The 19,275-nt window shown below is 36.5% G+C and overlaps 1 protein-coding gene across 7 annotated transcripts in view; it reads left to right on the top strand.

The window, feature by feature from the left end:
- LOC137640253 (uncharacterized abhydrolase domain-containing protein DDB_G0269086-like) overlaps nucleotides 1-10,112 on the top strand; it is a 108,151-nt gene extending 98,039 nt beyond the window's left edge. For all 7 annotated transcript variants that reach the window (XM_068372831.1, XM_068372830.1, XM_068372829.1 and 4 more), the window contains exons 6-7: nucleotides 1,403-2,137; nucleotides 6,443-10,112. In XM_068372831.1, coding sequence (XP_068228932.1) covers nucleotides 1,403-2,137; nucleotides 6,443-7,429 — 1,722 coding nt within the window. In that variant the 3' untranslated portion in view covers nucleotides 7,430-10,112. The remainder of the gene's footprint in view (nucleotides 1-1,402; nucleotides 2,138-6,442) is intronic.
- Nucleotides 10,113-19,275: the final 9,163 nt, after the last annotated feature.

Genomic DNA, 19,275 nt, shown 5'->3' with positions numbered 1-19,275 from the left:
GTCCATTACTTTTTATACTTTATATACATGTTTGGCCTAGAAAACAAGCTCAATGCATATGCAGTTGATAATATTGTACTCTCTTTGCATCAGTTCCATCATGTGAATGTAGATCTGGGGCTGCTGACTCCCATACTGGAGATCTAGTGAAAATAAGTGCATGATGCAAATTAGTGGCATGAAATTAAACCCTAACAAAACTCAAAATATGGTTCTAAGTAGGTCGAGGAAAGTGGCTCCTCAACATCCAGATCTCTGCATTGATAATGTTTTTTTTTTTTAACTATATACCATTCTTTTAGAATTTTGTGATTTTTTACTGCAAATTTACATTTTAGAAATACATTGTCTGTTTCTTTAATTGAACAAAACATTGGCTTATTGAGAAAGTCTTTCAAGATTTTTGTAGACTAGTCTTTTCTCAAGAAGTGTTATAATTCTTTCATTCTACCTTTTTCGAGTATTGTTCTTCAGTTTTGTTTTCAACTGCTGACTCTTTTAATAATTTGTTGGGCAAAAATTTGGTCTATTAAATTTCTTACTCCTGATCTGGATATTTATCTCTGACACCATCGTTCAGTTAGTTCTTTATGTGTGTTGCATGAGATTTTCCATAATTCTAACCGTCATTTGCATTCAGATATTCCCAGACTGTACCATCCTGTACATTGTTGTAGGTATGCAGCTAGCTCTAACAGACTTGCCTTCTCCATCATAAGGCTCAATACTACACAGTATTCCAGAAGTTTTATTCCAGCCGTGACCAGATTCTGGAATGATCTTCCTAAATGGGCAATTGAATTGGTGGAACTTCAGAAGTTCAAACTTGTGCAAATGTTTATATGTTGAAGAGGCTAATATAAGTTTCTCTTCAAAAGTTTATATAAGACAGATCTATTTTAACATTGTTACACTTATCTGAAGATATTTTGTATTTTTTATTCATTACTTTTCATGCAGTTTATTTTGCTATTTCCTATCCTCAATGGGTTATTTATCCCTGTTGGAGCCCTTGTATGCTTATGGCATCCTGCTTTTCCAACTAGGGTTGCAGCTTAGCTAGTAATAATAATAATAATAGTAGTAATAATTTAATGGCCATTCCAGCTTTGGTAAAGAACTACTCCTATGAAATGACTTAGATTTGTATAGGTAGGAAAATAAATTACTTTAAAAGTTTTGGATATTTTTAGGAAAAATATAGATTTATTTTAAAAATTTGCAATGATTTTTAGGAAAAATATAAATTCCAAAATTAATAATTCTAAAATTGGGATATTTTACGAGAGGTAAATTTCTTTAAAACTTGTAATAGTTTTAGAAAAAATATAAATTACTTGAACAATTTGTGATATTTTGTTGGTAATAAAATGGTATTCATCATTTTTATTCTATATTTCAGTTTTATAAACAAATGGCAAGTGTACCAAATACACTCAATGATGCGGAATTGGCAAAAGCTCTTCAAGAACATTATGATAAACTTGAAGCTATGAATGAAGAAATGTATGAAAAAAGGAAGAAAGCAGCAGCCATACAGAGAAGACGTAGAAAACGCATGCTAGAAAAAATGACCGAAGAGGAATTAAAACAGTACCGAGCAGCACAAACGGAAGCTTGCCGTCAACGACGTGTACGCAGATTAGAAAGAATGTCAGACGAAGAAAGGCAGAGAGATCGGATGTTGAAAAATGCATTATGTTTAGCTAGACGGCATCGCCGAGAAGCAATGATGTCTGAAGAAGAACGCAAAGCAAGAAGGGCAGCAGCTGCCGCAGCTCAGAGAGAAAAACGTAAGCGTAAGAGAGAGAGTATGACCGTAGATGAATTAAAAGCGCACAAAGCTGAAGTAGCGGCAGTATGGCGAATGCGAAGACACTTGAGATATATGAGAATGTCTGAAGAAGAACGTCAAGCTGAAAGAGCAAAAGCAGCAGAAGCCAAAAGAATCAGCCGTCAGCGTCAAAAAGATAAAGATGACCCTGAGGAAATAGTAAAACCAACAACACAAAGAAGACCTCGTCGAAAAAGAACCAGAAGTCAACTTTCTTTCTCAGAGAGTGAATCAGATGCAATCGAGACAAATAGTTATAGTATGGAGAGTAATGCAGAAAGTTTAATCTCACAAATTCTGAAGGTAAGTTGAAGATTTGCACAAAATTTCAAATGTTGATAATCTTATTCATTCAAATTTGTGTTATGTGTTGTTGAGGAAATTATATGATCCAATTCTGTTTATTTGAATTAGAGATAGGCATACTTAAGCCGTAAATCATTTGCCCTTGACTTGCATGGGTCTTGTGTTCCAAGAGCCCCCATATAAGTAAAACATGGTATTGAGTTGATTCAAATTCTTGGTATAAAACACTGTTATGCACTATATAGCAAGCACTTTACCTATTAAGGAAGCCTGTAGGGGCCTCTAACCAATCTGACTTGCAACAAAATCTGAACTGTAGCAAAGTCACAACAAAATTTGGCTACATCATATACTGTATATGCAAAGAGAAATTACACGTTTACACTAAAGAAACAGATATCAGATATGAAAATCCACACTGTATAAAGTAATTAAAAACACAATATTATAAACTTGAATACAGGTATAATAGTACTTGAAGAAAATCATAATACTTTGTTTATTACACTAATGAAATACACTATCATGAGACATAAATCCCCCCCTCTGTATTTATAAACTGTATTTACATTTGGCACAGTAATAAAATACACCGTCATTAAACATTGCTGCTATCAATATTTAGAATAATGTAAGTTGTCATGCATCCTAATGACAAGAGGCTGGTCCCATTAAGCTGTAGAAGAAAATAATAATACAGCAGTAAGCCTTTGGTTTATGCATATTTGAGAGTGATTGCAGTTGTTTTAATCAAGATGCTGGTTACATCCTAGTTGCAGCTTCAATTTATGGTTATATGTGAATGTGCTATAAGTATGCCCTTTGGAATGTACTGAATTGTTTTTTTTTTATTATTTCCAAACCATATGTTTTAAAATTTGCTTAAATTCTCTGTAAGTCAAGGGCTAACTGTAATTCCATGAGAAACATAAATACAGAGTACAGTACTCTCCCAAGTTGAGTATGACCCCTTACCCAGACCCAGTTTATATGCTCTGGTTTCAAGTATTTGTCGCTCGCTCTGCATCCAGTGAGGTGGGGAGTGCATTTGTACCTGTATATTATGCAGTGGTTTATATTCCATAAAACATTTCAAAACCTTTATCTTTATATGAAGATACAAACGCATTTTGTATACAACCCATTAATCATAGGTTGACTTACCCATCAGAAAATGGCCATTCAGTTGCATTAATGAAATCTCAAAATGAACACTCCCTCTTCAATTGGCCTAACCTGAACTGCTGAACACTACTGCATACTCATTCCATCATGCAACAGATATAAACAAGGCAAAAAAGGATACTCTGTGTCTTAGTCTGTTTACTCATCACTGTGCTTTGTGCCTGACCTCTAAAACTAAATTTTTCATTCATTTATTCTTCATTTCTCTACTTGTGTTCTCTTTGGATAGAGTGTTATGTGTTATCTGAAGAAGCCTTTCAAGTTTTTTTTGTTTCTTTTTTTATTATCATGTGGATTACTTTGTTTAGGAATCTCAGTATATGACTGCTAATTTCCCCATCTCACTTTTGGTTTTGTAGCAAGTAGTTTTGTTCCTATGTGTTTACAAGCCTTTTGTCCTTTTAAATAGAGAAAGTCTAAAGCAGAGCTGAAATGGTGGTTGAATTTTTTTAACAAGGTAGTTAATGACTGGTATAGACCCACCCTAGCCATTAGTAGGAACCTCACCGTTGGGCAGATATTGAAGGCATGGGTGGGGAAATGCCAAACAACTTTCACGGCCTTCTTACAGGAATATACCTACAAGTCCCTCGACACCTTTGTCCTTGGTCTTATGGTGGCTGCACAAGTAGTTGTGGAGCCAACCCAGCTCCCACACATGAAAGGAAACATCTTGTCTATGGTAATGTTTAGATGTACGTCTGAAATGAAAGGTAGAATAACATGTTCTTCTCCTTCATGTTTTCTTTCCCCTCTCTTGAGAACGAAGCAGTCAAAGCGTTATTTTATGGAACTGATGATGCGGGTAAGCTACACTTCTGGACTACTTTCTTTAGAATCTATGAAGTACTGTAGAGTAATCCCTTGACATATTGCAGTTTTTCTATCACTACCTCGATGCATCGCGGATTTAAATGCTGCATGTATTTAAAACTATCGTAAATGCTTCTTTATATCGTGGGCTCCTGAGGACATAAGTATTATATTTTTTCTGGTTTTAATTATTTTTTTTTTTAATTTTTCATGTTAGGGCCTAAGAATTAATAAAGTAAATTACAGTAATAGATTAGAATAAAGAAATGCAGTTTGATAGTGAGACTGTAGTGTATTCAGTTTGTTTCGTTTGTTGTAAAAAAAAATGCAAAGTGTGCCATAGGTGACAAAAGGATCCTAGCATCCGTATGGAAAACAAAACTCAGGAAACTTGAGGGGGGTAGCCTAGCTTGCCCAGAGGACTTCGTACAAGGCACGCTATTGGCCTGTAGAAGAGACATGACCAATCGAAGCATGCTGATCAGTATCCTGGCTGCTGATTGGCAGTCAGATCACAGGATGTTCTCAAGCACTCTATGCAGTCCAGTTTGCTTCAATGTATACTAACTCGACATTGCTCTGCATCTTTATCTGTGTTGATTGTGAATTGCTTTCAAGCCCTATGATGCCAGTTAAACTTTCTCCAGCTTCTAAGGTTTGTGGTAGTAATCAAGCATCTGAGGAAGATGCCTACCATAGCAGAGAAGATGAAGCTCTTTACATGCCTAGGAAGGGAGACCCCACGTGGAGGTAGGCCACCATCTACCGTTTACTACCTCAAGAAGGAACTAAAGAAGATAAGGACTACGGCAATTGTCACTCTTAAGAAAACAGTGAATTGGGGGGTGACTTCCTACAATTGGCCATTGTAATGATGTCTCTACAGTAAAAGTAAGTTTTAGCTTTAAGTGTTTAAGACTGTAGTATAATGTAACAGTTTATAAAAACTTAGATATGAGAAATTATGAAGAAAATATACTGTAGATTTCTATATTTACTTTGCGGTTTTTCAGCTATCGCCAGGGACTGGGAATGTAACACAAGGGATAGCCAAGAGATTGTTGTATTTCCCCCATCCTCCCTAGACTATGGGAGGATTGTAGAATAAATACTAACCCATTTATCATCATACGCCCGGTATGTTAATCAGGAATGCTATCTCCTTCAGGGGAAGCGATCTCAAATTTGACCATGTACCAATCTTCTTGTACAGGCCAGGCCCTATCAGCCTATTCATCTCTGTGATAGACAGATAGAAGTATGCTGGAGTCATATCCTTTACTCCCTTACGGGACCAGGCGCTCTAACATACCCATGGAAAAAAATAGCCAACCATTTCGGTTCTAGGGGGATTTCTGACCCATTAATCAGTGAGTCTCCCCATTTTGAAAAATAAAAGTTTTGTATACACTAAAGAACAAATAAATTTTAAGAGAAATTTGTATTTTTCCTAGCGATACAAACCTAAGTTAAACTTCCCACCTCAACCTTGCTGTGACTTCGTGTGATCAGTCTCTAATCTGTTCGTAAAAGCTTTTGTATTTATGAATATGTCAGGTTATTAATTTTATAGTCTTGATTTACAGATGCTATTTTTTTCTTTGATAAATCCCAAAACTATGGCGATAAAAGATATACCTGAGCTTCAAAATGTTAACATAGTTCTGGGTAAATATGTATTGTTGCCATTTACCATATGCAAAGATTAGTTCTGGAAATTTTAAGTCATATGCTGTAATCTATTAAGGTCTGTTGGGCAATGGAAGATATGGCTCTTTATATTTAGTTACATGTTCTAGTGCCCGCTAATCAGTTTAGAAATCCGTCATTTGTAAATAGATTCATTTTTGTTTACTGGTAATTATCTGTAAGTATTTATTTACCAATCATCTTTTCTTCCTAAAATTTCAAACTAGGGTACAATTGCAACATAGTATTGATTGATTTTAGGAATATTCTTAATTTTGTTTGATATTTAAGATAGCTGTACTTAGTTATGAATTACTTTCTATTTCAGTACACAATATTTACTTATTGCAAATGTCACTTGGATATATTCTCAGACTTTCCAGTACTGTTGAGGTTTATGGGTTTTGAAGACCAGTTATTCAGTTGATTAATCAATCTTTGTAACCTTTCAGATTTATTGTCTGGTTTTGAAACACTACTACTACTAATAATAACAGCATTTTCTCTACCTTTAAGGAATGAAAAAGTTACACTAAAACGCATTAAGAAGAATGGTCAAGAGTATAGGAAAAAATCATTGGGATAATTAGGCTTTTTTTTCTCTTTTTTTTATAGCAAACTCAACACATAGCAGCTATGGAGAGTCAACAAGGGGATTTGGTTCCTCCTGATTCATTGGAGAATCTACCTAAAGATCCACCATTTAATGAAGAAACCTACCTTTTGCCCCACGAAATACCTGAGAAAGAGACAGTTGTAGGTTCTCCTAAAGTTACCAATGAGACTTACCTTCTTCCTCATGAGATACCAGATAAAGAACCCGAAGCAGGTCAGCACCATGAAGATGTACAAGAAACTAACCAAAAAACTTACATGCTACCGCACGAAATGTCTGAACAGCAGCATCCCGTTATGAGAAATTGCTCAAACATTGGGCAGGTAGAAAAACAAGAAAATTATATTTTATCACCCGAATTACAAGAACCACACCAAACTTCGAGCCCTATTTCAAAAATTGCACAAGAAACCAAGCAAGAAACATATATTTTATCCCAAGAGTTACCTGAAAAGCAAAACGATATCAACCATTACCCAAAAGTAGAACAAGAAATTAAACAAGAGTCATCATACCTTTTACCACAGGAAATGTCCGATCAGCATAACCCAATTCATCATCGTAATGTTACACAAAATATGAGGGATGATCGCCATAGTGAAATATCAGATGAATACCTTCATGCTTCTGTTCAAGATGTTTGTCAACCTGATAAGATTCAGCAATTACATCATAGAGATATTAGCAATGATGTTCATCCTGGTGCACCTCATCTGTATCATCAGCACAATATTGAGAACAGTAGTCATCATCTACAGCACAGAATTCATGAGAGTGAACAGATGAGAGCAGCACAACTCTATCATCATGGCAATATGCCATATGACAGCAGGGCTGCTTTGCATCCATATCATATAAACAATATTCATGGCATTGATCACTTGGGGCGCCTGCAACAGTACCACCACCATGGTGACAATCAAGACAATCAAACTGGAGCATTACCATATATTCATGGTAGAAATTATATGAACACTCTATACTAGGCTTGTGTAGTATTACCACACTAGGAGATATCTTTTTATCTTCTTGTTTGTGACATGCTTGTTTTTAAGGTGTCATTAGATATTAATTTAATGCTATAACCCAGAGACCTGATATTTTATCTCAAGTATGGTGAGAACTATAGTTCTGAATCATATCAGTACAAGGCAGATGTTACATCTAAACTCATATTACATCAGTGCAAATAGGACGTAAAATCACCCTAGAAATATTTTTGGTAATTACATTCTTGGTATTATGAAACACTGAAGCAGATATTATGATGCTTGTGATTCTTGTGTTTCTTTTTTAAGATATCACATCAGCTTTTATCCAGATAATTTTATGAAAGCAATTATTGTAAAAATTATCTCCATACTGTAATTAAAAATGTTTAGTAACAAAAGATCTTGTCAGCCAATCTATAAAGTGAGACTGATTTGCAGGTTGACATAACAAGTGACAAAAAGGAGGTAAATATAAAAACAAGACTTTAAAAAATATGGTAATTATTTTGAATTTTAGGCGTAAAAAGGAAGTAAAATTAAGCAATGAAAAATACATGAAACATCTACACAGCCCTTTTGTTTAGAAATGATTTTCAGGAAAGTTCTCTTTGACATTATAGTAGTCTTCCTCAGTAGATCAAAGGTAAGCAATATAATTCGTTTAGGTGAGATTTTATCAACAATACCTATCGCTGTATTGCCAAAATATATTCCCAAGGTAAAAAAAATGTTGTGCAAAATGTTCAGGAATGAATGAATAAGGAGTAAGTCATTGGCAGTTGTGAAATTTAGCACTTTGATGATTAGTTTCCTGACTATGAATTTGCCTTGCAGCTATTGCTCATTATCATTTTGTATTTTTTTGGTTGTGATAAACGATGTTTTCAGTTTTATCATTGATGGTAACCTGGGTGTTTGCATATTATAAATTAAAAATTTTTACACCCAGTGTTTTCAAGATGCATAAGATCTCGACTGTTAAATTTGGATACCTAATATTTTTATTCGTCAAGTGATTTATTTGTAACGAAATTTAGGAACTTAATTATTCATTAGTGAATATTTCTCAAGCGTCAAATTTTCCTTTTATTATCGGTAGTCTTTTCCGGGAAATTTTCTTTTGCATTCTCTGTTGTGAAGGTTTTCTGTAAAGCCCAATTCATTTGCTTCAGCGAGTACAAGGGAACTAAAACGTTGACATTTATTACTTTGAAGAATATGCTCAGTACAACTTAAGGCATGGCATCCTACCTGATCTCATGATTTTTTGATGACATCTCTTAATGTTGCCTGGCAATTATATGAGTGATATATATCAGAACAAACCTTAACTTAACCTTACCCTAGGCACCGAAAGATGGTTGGTAATATCTTACCTTAGTTTGAAAGGTGGAATGATTACAATTTTGATACAGTATTTTTGTCACTTGTTATGTCATTCTCTAATGCTGCATTTATGTGATTATCTAACAATTTCGTGACTGCTATGGTGTGGTATCGCTCTTCATATCAAATCAAGTTTTGCAGTTGTCATTTTTGTTTTAAAACAAAAGAGATTTCTTTCTACCAAGGCTTTCTTTGCATTTGCCCAAGATCATGAAGTGATGGAATTGTAGTGAGCTATAAGAATGGTAATTTTTATTTTTATGCATAATTTTACTAAGCAATACAACGTGGATATGATGTGAAATCTAACTTATATATGATTTGCCAAAAAGGATTTTCAATCTAGAATAGGATATGGAATCCAAATTTTAGTTCAATTGCCAAAAGGAATATAAAGCTATTAAGTAATGAAAGTCTAAATATTTATAAGATTGTATACAAGAGGATATTTCTCACAATTTGATTGTTATGTGTATTGTGGAGTATTTTATATATTTATATTACTATATTTTATTTATTTTATCATTTTTGAATTTAAGATGTAAATAATGTACAGCCCTGTGAAATGGAAAGTAAATATAAGAATAGTTATTTAACTGAAGTATAATTTAACAAGTTGTTGACTGTGTAGTGTGATACAAAAAGTATTTTAGATTCTGTTAATGTTAATTGCATCTCATTTATGTAAACAGTGAGTACCCTATGTCTACTACACCCATATAGTAATTATTAATATTCACATCTTGTCAACGGGACAAAAAGACATGTGTAGTTAGAGCAGTCAGTGGTCATGTATTACTCATTTCTTTATTGGAGTGGGACTTAGCCAATGTTAGGACAGCTTTGTGGAGTTCAAATTTAGGGTCCAGGTATATACTGACATAACATTCCATGCATCCAAGAGAACAGTTTAGTGCTTAAGATCTATTGCTTTTATTTGGTTCTGTCAGACACTTTAAATGAAACCTGCTCTTTTTATTAGCGTTAGTATGATGTAGGTAATGAAGTGAATGATTATATTCACTGTTCAATAAAACTACAAGACATTTGGCATTTCTTGTTATATTAGCAGGGAATGTACTGTACAAAGGAAATGCCCTGTAGTCACAGTAAATGTTAGTAAATGCTTCAGGGGATTTTCTGGTTTTTAGGAATTTGCCAAAACTTTTGGATATATGGACACCATTAGTCTTCTTGGTTTACAGTATATACAGTGAACTCCTAGTTTCCTTAAGTACCTATCAAAAGCCACACAATGTGTAAGAAAAATTTCAGTATATTAAATGTTCTTATTGAATATTGGAATTATTATTGACCTCTGTCTTTGATTAGGAAAATAATTTCTTGATACATAACTTTTATGCAATTAAGTAAAAAATTTAGAAATCTTACAAATACCAGAAAATGTACTTAACTATTTTTGCACCAAAAATAAGATACAGTTTGTCTGATATGTGATGTACTAATTATGGAATTCTTACCTTCTAGTTGAGTGCAGAAATTAATTTCATAAATTGAAAAACACTCATGAATCATGCTGTTCAAGGAGGATACGTGAGTGTTTCATCACTATCCCATTACCCCCAGGTTCCTAGCACCTTGCCATTAGTTGAGGGGATTAGGAGAGTAGTTAGTTAGGATTAACATAATCATGGTGGCCTATTGGACGCTTCCCTGCCTGGCAATCATTGTACTGGGATTCAAGTCCCGCAGTGTCTGTATCCTCACCATCTTTGTGAGCTAACAACTGGGTGTTGGGGGGAGCCTATAGGTCTACTTGTTGAGTCATCAGCAGTCATTGCCTGAACTTCCCTGGTCCTAGCTGGGGTGGAGAGGGGCTGTGGGCACTGGTCATATGTATAAATGGTCAGTCTCTAGGGTATTGTTCTGCTAGCTAGGGTGTTATCACTGACCCTTGCCTCTGCCATTTATGAGTGGCCATTAAACTTTTAATGGTTGCCTTAAACTATATCATTAATGCTTTTTTACCTCTTACCCTGACATCCCTTCTCACCTATACAACTCAAATAACTGATGAGATAAAAGACTGATGTCAAGATCTAAAATATAACACGAATACCCTTTATCATCCATAGCAGATAGTGCTCCCACCGAATCCTCCCGTTACTGAGCCAGCGACTCTGATCAGGAGAATATGTGCCTACTGAAGCTTTCTCCTGAGCCTGAAAACCCGAAGGTCCAGGTATTGCAAAATCCCCATACTGGGGTTAGGATAGAGCGGGAGGAATGCAGTAGCTTATGGGAAAGGAAGGACCATGAGTGAGGCCATCATAGAGGGAGTGGACTGATGCTTCAAGTATTTTGGCAATAAGTGAAGTGTCCACAGGAGATGCAAGCTGACAGAACCACGGAGGGATGATCGCCCGCTTTGCGAAAGCTTGAATTAGCAATTTACTAGCTATCTGGCTAACCACAGGGTAAGTAGCCAAAGACTGCCTCTTGTGGGAGACCCATAAATTTATCGGACAAGAGAGGAAGGAAGGCTTCTCTCTACAGCAGCCATGCTGTCAAGTGAGGTGTTTGAAATGGGGTTCATTTTCACCTGGAGTGTAGTTCTGACAGGGGAAGGCAGAGATGCGTCGGACGTCTAGGTCTACGCAAACATGAGGGGCCATGTCAGATCTGAAATTTTGGATTAATCTGTCTGTAGAAGCAGAGGTCTTGAATGGTGTCTATAAAGAATACAAGGAGTAATCCTGTGCATCCAGGGGAATTCACCTGCAAATAAAACCTAATTTGGCATATACTGTACAATCGTCGTCGTCGGCGCCCACTCGTGTCCGAGTACTGTATTGGGTTCTGTCGTTAGCCATCAGCCTCCTATCTAGAGATGAAGAGGGGTGGAGGAAATGACAGAATGCCAGTAGCTGGGTATACTGTTTTGGGTGGTCGTGGCTTTGCAACGGCCACGCGCACACACTTGGCCCACACCGTTTTCACCGCGGCTCAAGGCATATGAGACAGGCGGCTTCTACGATGTTGGTTGCATCGGGCTGCCGGGTTCTTGTTATGTCAAGGCCCGCCTTGTTGCCTGCCCGACAGGCATTGCCCTCTTCCGCCGGCGCTGGGAAGCTCCGCCGTTGGGGTCTTGTTTGGTTTGATTTTGGAGTTTTCCTTCTCCTAGCCTTTGCCTATCTTAAATAAAGGAGAAGGCCTATAGGGGGGTCCAGTCTTGGTCTGGTCTCTCAGAACTGGCCTTAATGGTATGGTTGAGCCTGCCAGGGTGGATAAACTACCCCACCGCCATTGCCCAGCCCATCATTGAGACACTCAAGCCCCTCTACTGCAGCAAAGTGCTGGACCATCAGAGGGTACTTCGAGAGTACAGTAAACCTAAACATTATGGCATAGATGATTGTTGATAGTACATGTATATTAACCCTTTTACCCCCGGGCTCTTTGGAAATTTCCAACCCTTAACCCGCAGGGGGTTATTTTTTTCCCCCAGCACATTTTGCAGTATTATTTTTTTTTAAATTGCTCTAACAGTCTTAATTTTTGTTATAGAGAGGTCAGGTTGGTCTCATTCTCTTGGAAAATGCCTGAATTTTTCAAAGAATTATCAAAAATAGGAAAAAAAAATTTCTTATAGCATTTTTTTGCAAGGACGTACCGGTACGTCCATGGGGGTAAAGGGGTGGGTTTTGTGAAACGTACCAGTACGTCCTTTGGGGGTAAAAGGGTTAAAGTTTATTTGTATATTAATGACTGTTTTCAGCATTGGTATTTATATATAGTTATTTTATTGATTATTAAACTAATTTACCACATACAAAGAAGGGGAGATAATTGTATGAAAATTAAAATCGGCCGAGGATGTGCGTAGCAAAGCTTGAAATGCCTAGCTGACACAGACGTGGAATTAAGCAGTGAAATATAAATTAGGTAGAAAAAAAGGTAATGTACAATTCACATTCAAGATGAGTGAATGATTCGTCCTAAAACATGATGTTTAAGGAAACGAACCATAAGACGTTTCATACAGACCTCAAAGGCAGTGTCGTGGAAATCTTACCTGCAACCATTGAAGGGTGAAATGGAAAATGAAAGGAAACGGGTAGCTAGAATAAATCGTGGAAAGGCTAGAAAAGAATAGGAAAGATAAAGATTTAACTTCTTGCAATGCCAATAATGTAATGTTTTCATAGAGAAATGTACTAAAGTAGGGTTTATATGGTAGCTGTTGTTATGTAGAATATGATTTTATTTAGGTATAGATTTATCACTTTTCTCCACTGGCCATGAATGTTTTAGTATTTGGTTGTCGGGTAAATTTATTTGTATGCTTATACACAGTAATATCTAAAACCATCTTAGTTTGACAGTCATATATATTGTTTGAATATCAAAGACCTTTTGAACAAGATAGATTTATCAATAACCACTTTTTATAATAGGAAATACTAAAATGATTTAGTATTACTGAATATTAAAAAGATTTCAAATTTTCCACAATCGATCCTAGCCTTTAATTTTTTTTTCCTTCGTCAAAATCCCTTTTTTATCAACAAAATAGAGAAATCTACTCATCTATGAAAGCTCAAACATTTTGCAAATATTAGTGAGTTGAGGTGAATATAGATGGTCTTCACGTTATGATTTGGTCCGTTCCTACGCTGAGGTGTAAGTTGATTTTTGTATATGTATAAATGGGAGAAAACAATTCCTTACTATTCATAAATTACTTTAATCTATACTTGGAAATACCTGTACCCTGTACAGTACTGTACAGTAGTGTACCAACATTTATGCAGTACCAGTAGACAATAAGTAATACATATAACAAATCCTTACTTTTACTGTATTGTATTCCTGTGGTTGATCTGCACACTGCTATCAGAAGTCTCCTTTATAATTTCCAGACATGATGCACAGCATAAAAAGGCACAAAAATATCCGGAGGGAGAATCGCCAAAATCCTGAATGTGTATCATAAACAAAGATGGCGAACTGATGATAAAGTGACGTTTAAGTTACGCAGTAGTCTGTGGTGATAGTTGCTCTTCGTGCCATTAAGTAGTTCATCATAACGAACTAAATGTTATTTTTAAGTACTGTACCTTATGGTAGCCCATTCATAATTGCAAATAATCATAACTTAAGACCGTTGTAACCCAAGGATCTTCTGTATCAGATGACAAATTATCGCAAACAAATTTTATTCGTGAGAGGCCACAGATGAGTCAAAGCAAGAAAAACTATTTCTGCCACCACACTAAACTTCAATTTTTTTTCATCACCGTTGTGTTTGGGTCATGTCCAGCCCCGCTGTATTATGTTAGTTTTTTCCTCTGCCATTACTGTACTCTTCTGTACATTTACTACTTCTTTATCCAGGAGGAAGACCAAATTCGCTGGTAATTACTATTATCACTAACAAAATTAAGTTCAGTAGGAATAAAATCTTATCCATCTGTCCAGCCATCATCTACAGCAGGGAAATGTATCCCACTGCCACCATATAGAAGTTTACTTCTCTGTTTACAACTGAATGAATGAATCCTAGTCACATGATATACAACTCTATGTCTTTATTTGAAACCCTCCTAGCTAGATCCAGTTTCATACAAATCACTATATTGTGAAGCATCGCTTTCATCACTCGCTTTAGCTCCTAAAGTATAATCATCATCATTTCCTGGATCATTATTGGGATAGGGCTCTTCATAAATTTCTTAAACTGAAATATCATAACAACTGGTCAATTCTTGTGCATCCTTATAAAACCATTAGAACCACTGTCAGCAATTTCCTTACCTTCAATTGTCACTACTGTCTACATGATGTATCTAAGAAATTTTGAAATCAATAAGACTTAGTTTGAAGGATGTCACATTTTGGTGTTTGTTTGCTTCTGGATGTGGGTTTTTTTTTCAGATAAAGATTTGTCAAAAATATGCAGGTGACTAACTCACTGTACTCTATAGCCAACACACAGGTGGAAGTTATGATGAAGTGTTGTCAATCAGTAAATTCAATTATGTTGTTGCTGTGTACAACAGAAAAATTATTTTCTAGCTCATGAGCTACTGAGACAGAAACAGCATACAAGGATATTTGTCACTTGTTAACCCAACCCGATGGATTGTCATAGATTTATGTCAAGTATATTGTAAGGATTAAGAGAAAGCATGTAGTCCTTCTCATTAGATCTATCCGGGGACCTGTGGGGCAATGTGGTGCTAGGAGGAGAGAGAATGCTGTTCAAGACACTTCTCGACCCTGGTGTAGTACTTGCTCTTTCAAAGAGTAAAGTTGAAGTGGTGATGTTAAGGAAGCTTTCTAATACCCAGCGCACCATTTTTCACATGAACTGCAAGGGACCTCAGTTGATTTCAAAGACCCTTTTAGACAAGCAATCAGATGCAACTATCTCATCAATATTGGGGTTGGGAAAAGGCCAGGTTTCTAATAAATCTTGATCATAGGTACAATGTTCATTCCCCAGAAGGGACCAGGAGTCTTCTCAGTCCTTTTAACTTGTTTCCTAGGCCCTAACCCAGAAGTCAGGTTAGGGAAAGATATGAGGGGAATACAGAGGTAGGCCATTCACTTCTGTTGCATCGAAGAGATGCTTGTCGTGCCATTTGTTAAGGTGACTATGACAATGGGTAGAACTATTGATAGTCTTTGTCATACAGGATGAATACAGGTTACCCTTTAAGGAATGTCCCATAACAAATTACAGTCCAATTCTATTCCCAGCTTACCCTTTATGATTCTCTTTAACTCCTGACTTGTTGGTAGTAAAGAGGTGTATATTGGAAAAGGATGCACTGAAATTTGTAGATGAGTAGTAGTCAAGTCTTGTACAGTCATCACTTTGATGTGAAGGTATCCATAAACTGGAGATAGGTCACTGACACACCCCTCCATGGGACCACGGTATTAGTTTGTCATTCAAACTTACTTTAGGATGGAAAGCCAATGGTCTATGATGTCTTTGATCAAAGAGAAGGATTAGCCTACATAGTTTCTGTTGACCTGCTTAAATTTTAAAGACCGCTCATGAACTGCAGAGGCAAGGGACAGTGATGTTTCCCTATCAAGTATAATAATGCCCTAGAGACTGATTTTATATACACATGATCAGCACCTAAGTCCCTTCTCCATCCAAGCTGGGACCAGGTAGTGCTAGGCAATGCCTGCTGATGACTCAGCAGATAGACCTAAAGGCTCCCCCAATCCCCCCCCCACAATAAATCACAAGGATGGTGAGGTTGCAGCGACCAAAGGAACTAATAAGTTTGAGGAGGACTGGAACCCAAGTCAGGCAAGAACATTACCAACAGGCCAGATACTCATTTGTGGAGACTCCAGGAGGTGCTTTCACTTCCACAACAAAACAATTTACCAGTTCACAGCACTGATGAATAAGAACAGCAGGTATAGCAAGGATTACAGAAGTGATGAGTGTCACGATCGAGATGATGTGGGCCAATGTTCAGGATGGATGGTGAGGATGGCATGGGAAGAACCTTTTAGGGAGAGAAGATTGAGAGGGAGGCAATTCGAGAATTAGATGGTGAGATAAGGTGAAGGATGATATTGAGAGAAGAGGTCTATTGGAAGCGGATACCAGTGATAGTCTTAGAAGGCATTGGAGAGGCCACACCAGGCAACCGACCCTTTAATGCAGGGATAATGGTGGGAAAGAAGAAAAAGGTTTCATCTTTGATTCAGGACTTAGAATGTGAATGTGGCAATGATATTATTATTATTATTACCTGCTGAGCTACAACCCTAGTTGGAAAAGCAGGATGCTTTAAGCCCAGGGGCTCCAACAGGGAAAATAGCCAGGTGAGGAAAGGAAACAAGGAAAAATAAAATATTTCAAGAAGAGTAACAACATTAAAATAAATATCTCCTATATTATTATTATTATTATTATTATTATTATTATTATTATTATTATTATATAAACTTTTAACAAAACAAGAGGAAGAGAAATTAGATAGAATAGTGTGCCTGAATGTACCCTCAAGCAAGAGAACTATAAACCAAGATAGTGGAAGACCATGGTACAGAGGCTATGGCACTACCCAAGACTAGAGAACAATGGTTTGATTTGGAGTTCCCTTCTCCTAGAAGAGCTGCTTAACATAGCTAAAGAATCTCTTCTACTCTTAGAAAGGGGAAAGTGGCCACTGAACAATTACAGTGCAGTAGTTAACCCCTTGGGTGAGGAAGAATGGTTTAGTAATCTCAGCGTTTTTAGGTGTATGAGGACAGAGGAGAATATGTAAAGAATATGCCAGACTATTCAGTGTATGTGTAGGCAAAGAGAAAATGAACTACTGTATAACCAAAGAGAAGGATCCAATGTATTACTGTCTGACCAGTCAAAAGACGCCCTAACTCTCTAGTGGTAGTATCTCAACGGGTGGCTGGTGCCCTGGCCAACCTACTACCTACGAAGCGGTGTATCTTTTTATTCAGAGCTACCAGCAAGGGGAAGTAGGCTATAGCTTAAGAGGATGCCTTTTGGTAGAATGGCTTTGGAGAAGCCACATCAGGCAACCGACCCCTTAATGTAGGGATAACATTGGGAAAGAAGGAAAAGGTTTCATCCTTGAATCCAGACTTTGAGTGTGAATGTGGCAGTGATTAGATGTGTCTTTTTATTCAGAACTACCCAGCAAATGGAAACAGCTTAATTGAAAAATATATATCCACTTGTGGGATATATTTTTGCGTATATAACTTATTAAAATCAGCTGCATTTATTTATTTATTTTTTTTTTGTCAGAGACCGTTATAGTCTTGGGACAGATCGCAATTTCAAAAACCTTATTCTCAGTGCTGAGACACTATTGAACAAATGAGAATTGTGTGAAACACACACACACACGCACACACACACACGCACACACACACACATATATATATATATATATATATATATATATATATATATATATATATATATATATATATATATATATATATATATACAATATATATATATATATATATATATATATATATATATATATATATACAATATATATATATATATATATATATATATATATATATATATATTGTATATATATATATATATATATATATATATATATATATATATATATATATATATATATATATATATATATATATATATATATATTGTTTACAGACCATTTTTAAAGCTTTATAATCTAAATTGCATGTACCAAACTATGTTTCAGAAATATTTGCTACTTTTTGGAACGTTTGGTTGGTAAAGTTATTACTGTATTTATCTTGAGAGAAGTCAAGGATCGTGAAGTGACGTCACTGACGTGAACGTCTTCCCGTTGTGTAGTGATAGTAGTGTCCAATTGACGAACGCTCTTACACCTATTTTGGTGACTTCTTGATTTATAAAGAAATTTGTCATGTGACAATGAAATTTAGTTTCGTGAAGATATTAGATATACGATATTCCATCAGTGATTGTAATAGTGGTACTAGTTGGAGGGTCTTTGTTCGGCTACACCAAAATATCCGAGGCAACAACATAGGCTAAGGTTCAATTTGCCCATTTATTTGTACCAAAGGTGGGCAGTCATGCCCTTTCGTTGGAGACTTCTCTATATCGTATGTTGAAGGTAAGTACAATATTTTGTGCCTTTATATTTTGACCCACAAAGCAGCACTGAAATGTAGGTGTAGCCTAATGATTTGTTGATATTATTTAGTGGTAAATATATATGCATTAACCTATTGTAACAATTGTGGAATATGGTTTTCGGTAAATTTACAGTTTCATCCATTATGGGAAAACTGGAATAAAAATATATTTGTTGCATCAGAAATAGTGTAGTTCCAACGAATTTAATGTTTATTTTGACCGCAAACCATCCGATTTAGAGATTTACTGTGTAATTGGAGTTAAAACAAGTTGTCCCAGAATGCAGAAAGACCCTACTTCATCCCAACAATTATGGGGGACACCAGGTGGGAACCGGGGTTTTGGGTGGGAGGGGGGGCGTCAAATGATATTTGCAATAAATGAATACTTATCCTTCCACCACCCCTCCCCCTATACCCCTATCTAGCCCTACCGGGCCCCCCTGCGACCCCCCCTTCGACCCCCCCTTAAGGCCACAGTGATTTTCAGGGCACTACTGAACCTAAGAAAACCCACCTAACCTAGCATAGGGGCCCTGTATCCCTACCTAGGCCTACCGGGGGGCTCTGCCCCCCCCTGCGACCCCCCCTTAAGGCCACAGTGATTTTCGGGACACTACCGAACCTAATCCAACCACCTAACCTAGGGCCCTGTACCCCTACCTATGCCTAGCCCCTGCGACCCCCACCCCCCCTTACAGCCACTACCTAACACATCCATCAAACCAAATCCAAAGTGATGGTACTGCTGTATACATCGTTATACTATCACCATTATAATATACTCTATAAATTAATGAAGCTTACCTTAAACTGTT

This window comes from Palaemon carinicauda, chromosome 4, assembly GCF_036898095.1.
Source record: "Palaemon carinicauda isolate YSFRI2023 chromosome 4, ASM3689809v2, whole genome shotgun sequence".
Lineage (NCBI taxonomy): Eukaryota > Metazoa > Arthropoda > Malacostraca > Decapoda > Palaemonidae > Palaemon > Palaemon carinicauda.
This window is presented reverse-complemented; position numbering and strand designations above follow the sequence as displayed.